The sequence below is a fragment of the Sapajus apella genome, unplaced genomic scaffold (genome assembly GCF_009761245.1).
Source record: "Sapajus apella isolate SASKATOON/1434 unplaced genomic scaffold, GSC_monkey_1.0 scaffold30, whole genome shotgun sequence".
NCBI lineage: Eukaryota > Metazoa > Chordata > Mammalia > Primates > Cebidae > Sapajus > Sapajus apella.
Genome location: NW_022436970.1, coordinates 14,262,801 through 14,275,788, shown reverse-complemented (window position 1 = coordinate 14,275,788; position 12,988 = coordinate 14,262,801). Strand labels below are relative to the sequence as shown.

At 33.1% G+C, this 12,988-nt stretch overlaps 1 protein-coding gene across 9 annotated transcripts in view; it reads right to left on the bottom strand.

Moving 5' to 3' along the window:
• The window catches only part of CCDC102B (coiled-coil domain containing 102B), a 391,327-nt gene that overhangs the window by 254,062 nt on the left and 124,277 nt on the right, over positions 1-12,988 (bottom strand). For all 9 annotated transcript variants that reach the window (XM_032293715.1, XM_032293716.1, XM_032293714.1 and 6 more), the window contains one exon: positions 4,140-4,248. In XM_032293715.1, coding sequence (XP_032149606.1) covers positions 4,140-4,248 — 109 coding nt within the window. The remainder of the gene's footprint in view (positions 1-4,139; positions 4,249-12,988) is intronic.

The following is a 12,988-nucleotide window of genomic DNA, read 5'->3' as shown; positions in this document are numbered from 1 at the left end:
TATTTTAATTAATGCATTTATTAATAGATGTGATATTAGTAAGTATGACTATAACATGTAACATATTGTCTCTTGCTGCAGAAACTAATTCGATGCTTACCAATTCCATTTTCTTTTTCTTTTGGGGTGTGTGCTTAAATACATTGCTCAACATTCTTTGCAATTAGGTATTGCTATGTAAATGAGTACTCATCTGTGAATAATAAGTGGAAATAATGTACACTACTTCCAAGCCTGGTCTCTATAATATAAATCATCCTTGCATAATACTCCTTTCTCTCTTTTTTCTAATCGTTGATCAGATGACCTCGTGTTGAGCTGCATGAACCTCTGAGAATCTGAAGGACAGCAGAGTCACTGGATAGATGGAGAAGACTGCCCTCCTAACACAGGTAGGGCTATGCGTGAGTCAACAGTCATCACCTATTGGGTATTATGTACTGGAACTTGGGATATTGCTTGTTAGAGCAGTTAGGGTAGGAAAGAGTGGTGTCAATGGGCATCCACTGGACCATCAGCCTCTGATGGTTTAGGAGGGTGAATGTGGACTTTCTTGGACTGCTGAATTACTTGGAAGGCAGCTATCCACTAGTAACAGAGAATTCACTGAAATGTTTCAAACCACGGGCTAATACAATCCGATGTAATGTCTTAGAAATATCATGCTGCTTGGTGGGTGTAAAATGAATTTAAATAGGTCAACAGTGGTGGTAAAGAAACCTGGGAGGAAAAGGCAAGGAGATGATGATGGCTGTGTCTGGGGAAGTAGCAAGGATGGAAAGGAATCATGTGAGATACAGTTTGGAGGCAGAATTGATAAGATACATTAATGTTCATAGTCAATTCTATGGAATAATTTCTTTAAGCCACAGGAATAGCAATAAGAGGCAATGTTTCAAAATTAGCATTGAGCTCAGAACTGCACTAATATTCTACCATATGCCTATTTCTAATAACTATCTTTGTGGACCTGCCTTGATGTGTGCAGAATAGCTCCCATATGCCACATGTTTTAAAAAGATAAGGTGTGAGTAAAGAATTTTTGCTACATACAACTAGTAATTCTAATATTCTATTTTCCCTCAAATCAGAAAGGTATTTTGAGGTGTTTAAAACAAGGCTTCAATGTAAGCCATAAAGGGGCCCAACAATGCCTGTGTCTCTGTAAGTGTTTATAAATATTTATGAAAGAATATTAAAAATTATAAGCTACTAGGCACATTGTTATGATCACAATATGGTGACTTATTAAGAAAATCTATTAGAACATTCCAAGTAAATGCTCACAATATTCAAAGAAAATAAAAAATTACTTTTTAAAATTTTTTATCTTGAGACTAATTTTTAAATGTTAGCAAGTATTCTCACACATGGCAAAGGGTCTCTTACATTATGGAAAGAGTCAGTCATTGATTGTTAAAATGAGGTACCAGAATTATGTGTAATCAATGTTACTTACAAGAATATTTGATCCTCCAGACCATGAAATTTCATATAAATGACCCTTTCCACACACTCAGAATTCATAATCTATTTCTGAATTAATACATGTGGACTTACAAATGAAAAGCTGAGTAAGTATTAAATTCAGCATGGAAACAGCATTTTGGATATAATTACCTCCACTGTGCATTGTCTTGGTTGTATTTTAAACACTTAAGTTTTACAATTAAATTTTTATGCTTTCCCTTCTCTACATGTCAGTAATTTAAGAATGATTTCCCTCCAAAAGCACACTAGACTTTCAAATGCATTTTTACAGTGCTAGGTCTATTAAGAACATCTGTTTCCAACTTTAACAATTGCTAATCTTTCCATCAGCAGTTCTTAGACAGGCATGTATTTGCTTTTAACATTTCAGGCATCTACAACAGAAATTACACTTGTATTCAAACATTCTAAGAGATGATGAGCTACAATAAATGCAAAGGTCATTATCAGAATTTTTGAGGAAAAAGGGAGTAAGAAAGAACAATTTACATGAAATTTCAAGGAATGCATCATTACATACCTGTCAATCAACTGTATGGAGACTATGAATATTTTACACTTATACTTGTGCTACAATACTTTTTCTAAATGTAGCCTAAAATTCTTACCTATTATAACCCATTATAAGATATGATTAAACAAAGAATATATAAATAATTAAATTCATTCTAAGTAGTCTTATTTGTTTAGTTGCTAAACGTTCTTACACGTCATCTTATTTTATAAAATAATTTAAAATTATGTACATATCACATTTCTTAAAAAAAATCCTAAGAACATAAGAAATGTTTTGTTGGAAATGAAAAGGCATATTAAAAAAATTGTTCATATAATTAAAATAATGTTTGATGTTTATATTTACAAATTTTCAATGTCTACAAAAAATTTTTACATTCATTGCAGTCATTATTCAACTTTGTGTTTCATTTAACTGAAATATGCACTGAAAAGTATATATAGACAAATTTTTTAAAATTTTGAGGTTTATTCTGTTCTGAAACCCTGTCAGGTTTTTAATCTACCAAGCATCATCTATGTATTAATAAGCATAACCGAATGGTCATCAAATAAAGATCCACCTTACACTGTACAATGTCATAGTTTAATTTTTTCTCTCACTTATTTTGCTACCAAAAATCATATTTAAACAGAAAACATCACACATTTTCAAATACACATATTGCTTTGTAAACCAACTCAAAAACCTGACTTTTTCAGTATGTTTGCTACATAAATGTTACTTAAATAAAGGTTTACAAAACTAAGAGTAAGATTATCAAGTCTGTACTGCACACTAGTGGCAAGAGATAGTAAATGCATTTTTTTTTACTTAAATTTTACACTATTTGCATCTTAAATATTAGCTTTTTCAGTCAATTTTAGAACTCATTATATTACAGACCACATATACATACATTCTAAACATAATATGTTTTTGTGTCATGAACTATTTTTCTAGTACACATCAATGTATTGTGAATGTCACACCCAGAGACAGGTTCCTGTGCATATAAATACTATGAATCTGTCTATCTATGTATATGTATGTGTATATATGTATATACATGTATATATAAAATTAATATTACACACACGCCTATTAAATGTTAACTCTTGTGAAAATAGTCATTATTTTGGCCATTTTTTTCTATACTCATTATTCTTCCCTACATACTTATGTAATACAATGCTTTAATACACATAACATGTACAATTAATACAACTTAAATCATAAGTGCTAATAAATCATTGAAATGGGAAGGGTTCATGATGGCATTTTATTGATGAAAATGCAAAAGAAAAGTATTCTGGCAAGTGGCGGATCCCAAATAACTAAAATGTCGATATGAAAAGAACCTTAATACACCTGAGATAAATTGATATTTTCAGACTGCTTCATGAAAGAGTAAGAGAAAAGTATTTATGATAGATGGTGTGCTATCAGAGGTAATCTTTAACCATCCCCTCTCAGATGCCTAGAATAAATAATTAACTGTGTCATGTAGCTGATCATTAACCATTTAACTATCAATATGTATATCAAAATATCATTTTTATATCTTAAATATATGCAGTAAGATTTTTTATAAGAAATAATGACCAACGGCCGGGCGCGGTGGCTCAAGCCTGTAATCCCAGCACTTTGGGAGGCCGAGGCGGGTGGATCACGAGGTCAAGAGATCGAGACCATCCTGGTCAACATGGTGAAACCCCGTCTCTACTAAAAATACAAAAAAAAAAAATTAGCTGGGCATGGTGGCACGTGCCTGTAATCCCAGCTACTCAGGAGGCTGAGGCAGGAGAATTGCCTGAACCTAGGAGGCGGAGGTTGCGGTGAGCCGAGATCGCGCCATTGCGCCCCAGCCTGGGTAACAAGAGCGAAACTCTGCCTAAAAAAAAAAAAAAAAAAAAAATGACCAACATAAAACTGCCACAGATGTGTTAATAAAACAAGATGTCATACAATGTGAATCTGACTAAGTCCGCTATTGATAAGTGATTTCAAATATTCTCCTTGTAGCGGAAATTCCAGTTTTTAACTTCCCTTCCTGTCTGTTGTGCCTTTTGTTTTCTGTCCACTTGCTTATATATTCAAAGAAATAAAAAGCTAGCCTTCATTTCTTCCTTTAAGTCATATACCCCCATACCTTTTTCACGTTTTTGGGCTTTGATTCTTTCAGTTCTTCGTACTTCCATTTCCACAGAGACAAAGCCGACTCTAGTCTCTCTATTTCTTTTTCCAAAGCTGTGCGCATTCTAAATAATTTAAGAATTAAAAGAAAAAAAAGTTGGCTTCAATTTTAAAATAATTACAAGGAAGCATCCAATTTCATATCCATTTTCCTAATTTTTGATATTTGTATGTGATCTTAATGAGAAAAAACACTTTGCAACTTATTAAAAATTATAGATATAGAATACAACTGTTTTAGTTTATTATTCTGACAATTAACTTTACAGTAGATTAAATATATTTAATTTGGCTTTGCCAGTGTTAACATTTTGCTTGCTTTCTTCTACATGTTTCATGCATGCCTCTCAATTCCTCTCGCTCATAATATTTTCTTACATAGGAAGATACATATGTTCCTAATTTTAACATGTTTTTTTATCCATCTTCATACTGTGGCTGCATGGGAATAAAAAAAATCATTTGAAAAAACACAGCATGCAAATAAGCCTACCTAACAATCATTAAAAAAAGTCATTTACTGGGTATATAAAAATAATTTTTAAATATTTTAAATTTTGTTGTAACAGAAATTTCACTAGGATCCTTATTTAAATTATTCTAAATAACTGAAATTAATTTCTCTATATGTAGAACTAGCAACAGAACGAGGCCTTTCTATACCCCAACCATTGGATTTTTGTTTGTTTGTTTGTTTGCCCACACTGTCTGTTAGAGTCATTGATAATTGTTTTATTTCTGGTTGTAATTAACACATATCGACCTTTGAAGCTGGCTTTTCCTTATCTGTAAGGTAGATTTGATTACTATTCAAAAATACTCATTGATTTTTCTCTACTTCCACTGACAGAGTTGTTTTCCTCATTCCTCAATTCTAGGATTTGACAACGAAATATTAGCAGAGATGACAGAAATAAAAGTTTGAAAACTACTTGTGTGTTTGAGCTCTATGTAAATACATTTTGATTGTTACATGACACTGAGATTCTGTGATTGTTAGTTACAGACTTACTGCATTCATAATTAACTAATATACACACTTGGATCTATTTCAATGATATTAAATGTCACTAGAAAGATTTTAGAAACATACAGAGCTAGAAAATGCATGCAAAATCAAAATTGAATGTCATTTAAATATTTATAAGAAATATGATTCTTCCTGGTAACAATACTATGATAATAATTCAAAGTAGTGTTAGATGGTAAATACATTAGTTTAATCCAATCAAATGGATAAGTAGCCTATTAAAAAGCTATATAGTTATATTTGTATAAATCAAGCCATGAAATTGAAAGAGGATATAAAAGAATTAGTTGGAGCTTAGCTTAACCTCAAAAGACACAGGTTGCAAAAAAAAGGTGCAAAGCATCATTTATAAACTCTGATCCAGAATCCCTTATTAACATAGCAAATATATTAAACAAAATTAACAAACAAAAAGATTCAACTTGAAAGTTTAGGTCTTATGAACAGTGAATATGAATGTTCATAGTCCAGATTAACCACAGCAGTCACAATTTCAGATAGACAAGTAAACCTAGCCAGCTGAGGACATCCAAGTTGCTTATTGTGATATAATTTTTGTTTTAGTAGTTGTGTTTGGGATGTCAAGAGGAAAAGAATTAAATACAGAAATAATAAATCAGTAAGAGTATTCCGTGTTAGATTTAGAAAGTATATGTACAAATCCTTATAGGATGAAATATGTTGCATATCTAACATTTGAGTGCATTTTAAGTTTTGGGTGATAAATTAGAACATTTAAAAGATATTGAGTATTGACTGAGACCTGTGAAGTTATAATAAAAAGTTTGTAACTTCATTGGAACGTTTAAGATAAGAATCATCACATTTATAATTTTAATTTTTTAGATATTCTTGAGTAGAACGTGGAAATATTCTATCAGTAATTGAAAAACTTAAAAAGCAAATGGCATATGTTAAATTAATAAAATAATTTTACAAAAGATTTTAATTAACTGCATTTGTGTAATAAACCATATATTTATGTTTCTCATTAAAATTAATTGTGAAAATTATTTCATTTATAAAAGAATAATAGAAACATAATACTTGAAAAAATCTAGAAGTAACACAATCATACATGTTGAAAAATCAAACGTCTGCTTTTGATATTACATTTTAATGAACTAAATGGTAATTTAGAAACTCAAATTCAAATTCAAAAATTGTCAAAGTCATATTTACCTCCTTAAGCATACATCATAAAGAAAATACCTGAAATTTATTTGTTTCCTAAAACAAAATCACATATTCTTATTATGTAAAAGGTTAGGGGAGTGAAAAAACAAGTAATTCATAAAAAATTATTTAATGATAATGGGATACTTAAAATATTTTTAGCATTTTGACAGCCTCATCAAATACTTTTGTGTCTCTGTGCCAGCATTAAGGACATTGTATGTCTAAATTTATGCAGCAGGGGGCACCCTTTAAATCCTTAATTTTCTAGCCTAATCAATTTATTCTGTGTTTCAGAGATTTTCAAAATTGATGAATAATATAGTTAAATTTATAACTGAGAGGTATCCTATTGTCAGGTTATGTGAGCTATAAGAAGGCAAAGGAAAACACCCAATATTTACACTGAAGTGTTACGTATTTTATGTACACATTCTTTTTGAGAACAAAATTAAAGACAAAGTTCAGCAAAAATATAGTATCTTTAATATGATGATATAAACTTTTAAAAGCATATTGCTAAAATATTTAAAATTTGTAGAATCTAAAAGATAAAATGTGAATCAAAATTATTTTTATGGGAAGATGTAATTATATTTCTAAGCATGTTTGATGCTTTGTTTACTGTCGCAATTCCACAATAATTGGAAATGAAATTTAAATTTCTAGACAAGAATATTATTCAAATATTTCTCAGGAATGAAAGGTCCTAAAAATTAATATCTAGAAATAAATGTTAATCATTGTTGAACTGTAGGAAATTTCACTGGAAAAAAAAATGAACACTTTTCTGAAAGAGTGTATAAGAATAAAAATGTTCTTACCAAATTAAATGATTATTTGTAATGATATGCAGATATTCATTTTTATAACAGTTCAAAATTGAGAGATAATATTAAACTGTTAAGCTTATACAAATATACTTTAAATAAGCAGCATATATGTCATTTTACAACTGCACTTCTTACTATTCATAATTACATCTTTCAGCACTGGATGTTGGCAATCAGCTGTTACAAACAGCCAAGCCATATACAGTTAATTTAATTAGAAAAGATAAGTATTTAAAGAATATTATTAAGCTCAGATCTCCAGGAAAATCATAGAACAATGCTTGCAGATGAAGCAGATGGGGACCAAGACCCACTCTCATGCCATAAAACTAGTCCCATAAAGACCCCACTGCCTGTAACGTCCTCTCTCTGTTGCCTGTACAGCCTCTTAGTATTATATATCTGCCAAGCAAACATATTCAAATCAGCCAATTTGAGTGGAAAAAGATACTATAGCTCAAAAAATTTCTGGGAAATCTCTGGGGAACACATGCATCAGGAAACACTGATGAGAAAGTCATAGAGATCTTCCTGTAAGCACACTATTTCAGCCACCATTAAGGTAGAGACATTACAGCAAGACCTCAAGATCACCAACACAGGACAGTGAGTGATGTCACCAGGCACCAGAGGCCACCATTGCCTCTGGAAACAAGTTGTCCTTACTGCTGCTGCTTCCCCCTCATGCATGAATTCTGGATGCTGTCTACTGCCTTGGGGTATTGGCTTTGCTTAAAAGTCTAGGTGGCCACCTCTGAAGCACTATTCCTACGTTAATTGTCTGTACCTTCATTGCAGAGGAAACCATGGTAGAGACTTACTGGCATTTTCATTACCTATGCACAGATACTGACTGTTTCATTTGGTGGGAAATTGCCAAAACACAAAATAGATGCTGAGAGTTAAAAAATGGTAAAGGTGCTGGGCGCGGTGGCTCACACCTGTAATCCCAGCACTTTGGGAGGCCGAGGCGGGTGGATCACGAGGTCAAGAGATCGAGACCATCCTGGTCAACGTGGTGAAATCCCGTCTCTACTAAAAATAGAAAAAAATTAGCTGGGCATGGTGGCGTGTGCCTGTAATCCCAGCTACTCAGGAGGCTGAAGCAGGAGAATTGCCTGAACCCAGGAAGCGGAGGTTGCGGTGAGCTGAGATCACGCCATTGCACTCCAGCCTGGGTAACAAGAGAGAAACTCCGTCTCAAAAAAAAAAAAAAATGGTAAAGGTTTATTGAATATTCCATAAGTGACAGTTAATAAAGAAACAAAGTAAGCTTGACTTTCTAATATTTATAAATATTACATTAAACAGTATTAACTAGATTTACATGCCAATTTATTAATTAATTGAGATATATGTTCATTATATATAAATATATAATTATGTATAACATATGTATTAATGAATGTATTCACTAATTGAAATATATATCTATATATATAAAGTAGAAATCTGTTTCTCTCATGCATATATAAAAAATAACCTTTGAAACATTTTTAATTTGCTGAAACTTCTAACCTGGATTTTAAGTATCATATTATTAAGAAAAAATTGAACATTTAGTGAAGCAAAGCAAAACAATTGAAGCGTACTACTTTTCTTGCATAAAAAAATTAATTAAGAAGATAAAATGGGCTGGGCGCAGTGGCTAATCCCTGTAACCCCAGAACTTTGGGAGACCAAGGCGGGTAGATCACTTGAGGCCAAGGGTTTGAGACCAGCCTGGGCAATATGGCAAAACCCCATCTCTACTGAAAATTTAAAAAATAAATAAAATTAGCCAGGCATGGTGGCACAGCCTGTAATTCCAGCTAATCGGGAGGCTCAGGTGAGAGGATGGCTTGAGCCCAGGAGGCTGGGGTTGCAATGAGTAGAGATTGCACCATTGCACTCCAGCCTGAAGCTCAGCTTAAAAGACACAGAACAAACATTTTATAAGTGATAAAGGAGGTATCTGCAGTGGAATTTGAAAACTGATTTTGAATGTTAAGACAGTTCAAAATATTTTATCTAAGTCTCTGTTACTTGGGATTTGGTATTGCCAAAGCTTCTTTTCTTAAATGTTTAGGTACACACAGCTCTATAATAGGATCAGGTTTCCTGGTTTTACTCCAAGTTTTCTATCTGGGAAGTCTTTATGAAAGTCATCAGAAATATACAAAGTCTCAGTGTATGAGAAACTTTTATATACTGGAGAATTATTCATAAAACTGAACAGTACTAAGAGTGCAAATAAATCAATAAAGTTTCATCTATTTGAATAGGAGATTCTAGTCAAGGACAATAGAAAAATGACTCCCTGAATTTCTAAGCTGATTTCTGTGCACTAGTCAAGAAGAGAATTTTCCCACTAGATAGGAATGCAGAAAAAAAATACATCCACATCTTCTCAATTCAAGCCACCCACTCACTGAGATTCCAGGACAAAGAATTTAAAAGATTAGATGGATTTATAAGTAATAGCATATCCTATATTCTTGGAAAACGTTCTCTTGTGATAGGAAAAAAAAAAAAAAAGACTGTGATTGCCTCATGTGGATTGCATGCAAATGTTGATTCACGGACACAGGCACCATGACTCATAACATCCGTGGGATTGTTTCTTAAAGAGGAGCGTGGGAAGACAAGGCCATGGAAAGTCTCCTTTTTTCTCTTATTCTTTGACCTGTCTATAGATTATAGACTGAAGTCACTGAGAACTGAAGAATTTACTTCCTCTGAGAATTGTTCATTTATTCCATGACAGGAAAAAGTATATGTTGTGTGCATGCATGTGGATAAACATGTAAAGACAGTATATGCATGTCTTTAAAATTGACACCTTAGAATAGAAAAGTTTACATCTAGAAAAACACAGCTCTACATTGCTCCTATTAGACTGCATCAGGGAAGTAATATTGTGAGTGGACTGGAGAGAAGTCTATAATTTCCAAAAAGTTAAATCCTTCAAGAAATAAAAGCACAGAGATTAGAACGTGCCTGACATTTGTAGGTCTAGATAAAATTAATTGTCACTATATGTACACGCCTAAAAATCCAATTCAATTTTATTCTTTTTTCCGCTAATGTTGGTTGCCTCTCTTAGGAATGTACACTTAGTAGAGTAATAAGTACTTATTCTGCACACAGATGCTTGTATGATCACAATCTATTCATCTAGTGAAATATAGAAGAAGAATCTAAAAAAGGAAGTGGTGGCACTAGTAAATTTCAGAGGGATTAATGAGAAACTTCTGGCAGAAAATAAGTGGTAGATAAAGAACTAACTGTATTTCTGAATGGCTAGTATGCAGAATTATCCCTATTTCAGTCCATTTAAATCAGGAAAATTAAAATCATTATATAATATATACTTATATTTATATAATATATTGTGTGTATATATGCATACATATCCCTCTTGCTTTTCCGGTTCTGCTCATTAAGACTTTATAACTAAGAGATAAAAAATAATTATTTTTAGATTTTGGAACCACATTTTAACATATATTAGATATTCCATATTGTGCTAATAAAATTGTAAGCTAATCACAAAGAAACAAAAATCCATATTGAACATTTCATATTACTAGCCTTTTCCCCAGACATTATTTGTTCTTGATCTTCATGAGAATTCAGTGAGAAAGGCTATGACAGACTGTATTTTTCAAAGATCTTTGCCACAATGACGGCATCCTACACACCCTTATTATAAAATTGTTTTGACACTCCTTCCATTGAAAGTGCCTCTCTCTTGAATCTGAGTCAGCCTTTGAGATGCCCACCACTGAGAAGTGGGTCTGAAGTGATGCTAAGTGATTTGTGAGGCAGAGTCATTCAAATGGCGTTTTCTTCTCTCTGTGTTCTTAAGATGTTCGCTTGCAACTTAGCCCTGATGTTGTGTAAAATAGCCTTATAAATAGCCCCAATGCAGGTGTCCCAGCTGAGGCCTAGATGAGAACTGAGATGGACCACCAGATATGTGAGTGAGAGAGGCTCTAGCCCCAGCCTAACAGGCATGCCAGAGTTTGAGACATTGCAGCTGAAGGCACAAGTCAGAGATAAGGATATCCATGCCAAGCCATGCTCAAGATTCTTAAATAGAAGACATAGTGGTTGTTGTTGATACGTTTTAATGATCATTGTTTGGAAAAGTTTGTTTTAAGACAATAGAAAACTGGAAAATAACATCACTACAGCTATTTTCCTAAAAGGGGCAACAGCAACATCCCATTGCTAGAATACATCAGAACAAAGATGAATATCCAGGCCAATTAATCACAAGCCTGAGGACCTTAATGGTCCATGTATAAGACAGCTTATTCTGTAATCAGTATGTCACAAAATTGTGATTTTTTTCCACTATTAAAATTAACATATTCATTGACCAAGTCCAAGATGCTGTAAAAATTATATAATACACTGGATATTTTAACCTTATACATTAAGAATTCAGGTAAAATTAAAGTGAATCTACCAGAGATGGTAAGAACATAGTCATGATAAAAGTAAATTTAAAAGAATGAAGAACACTAACAAGTTATAGATTACTTTTTAAAATTCAAAATATATCAAACTAATTTCTTTAAATACTGAAACTTAATGACTAAACATGGATAAAAGGCATGTTTATCAAATGACCAATCTATCAGTGTTAACACAGATTCCACAGAAATTCAAACCATCATCAGAGATTATTACAAACAACTCTATGCACACAAACTAATAAACCTGGAAGAAATGGATAAATTCCTGGACACTTGCCTCCTGCCAAGCCTAAACCAGGAAGAAGCCGAAACCCTGAACAGACACATAACAAGGTCTGAAGTTGAGGCAGCAATTAAGAGCTTACCACCCAAAAAAAGCCCAGGTCCAGATGGGTTCACAGCTGAATTCTACCAGACATACAAAGAGGAGCTGGTACCATTTCTTCTGAAACTATTCCAAACAATACAAAAAGAGGGAATTCTTCCCAAATCATTTTATGACACCAACATCATCCTGATTCCAAAACCTGGCAGAGACTCAATAAGAAAAGAAAACTTCAGGCCAATACCCATGATGAACATAGATGCAAAAATCTTCAATAAAATAATGACAAGCCGATTGCAACAGCACATCAAAAAGCTTATCCACCATGATCAAGTAGGCTTCATCCCGGGGATGCAAGGCTGGTTCAATATACGCAAGTCTATAAACGTAATTCACCACATAAACAGAACCAAAGACAAAAACCACATGATTATCTCAATTGATGCAGAGAAGGCCTTTGACAAAATTCAACAGCCCTTTATGCTAAAAACACTCAATAAGCTAGGTATCGATGGAACGTATCTCAAAATAATAAAAGCTATTTATGACAAACCAACAGCCAATATCATACTGAATGGGCAAAAACTGGAAGCATTCCCCTTGAAATGTGGCACCAGACAAGGATGCCCGCTCTCACCACTGCTATTCAATATAGTACTGGAAGTTCTAGCCAGAGCAATCAGGCAAGAAAAAGAAATAAAGGGTATTCAAATAGGAAAGGAGGAAGTCAAATTGTCTCTATTTGCAGACGACATGATTGTATATCTAGAAGACCCCATCGTCTCAGCCCCAAACCTCCTGAAACTGATAAGCAAGTTCAGCAAAGTCTCAGGATACAAAATCAATGTACAAAAACCACATGCATTCCTATACACCAATAACAGACTTTAAAGAGAGCCAAATCAAGAACAAACTTCCATTCACAATTGCCACAAAGAGAATAAAATACCTAGGAATACAACTAACAAGGAACGT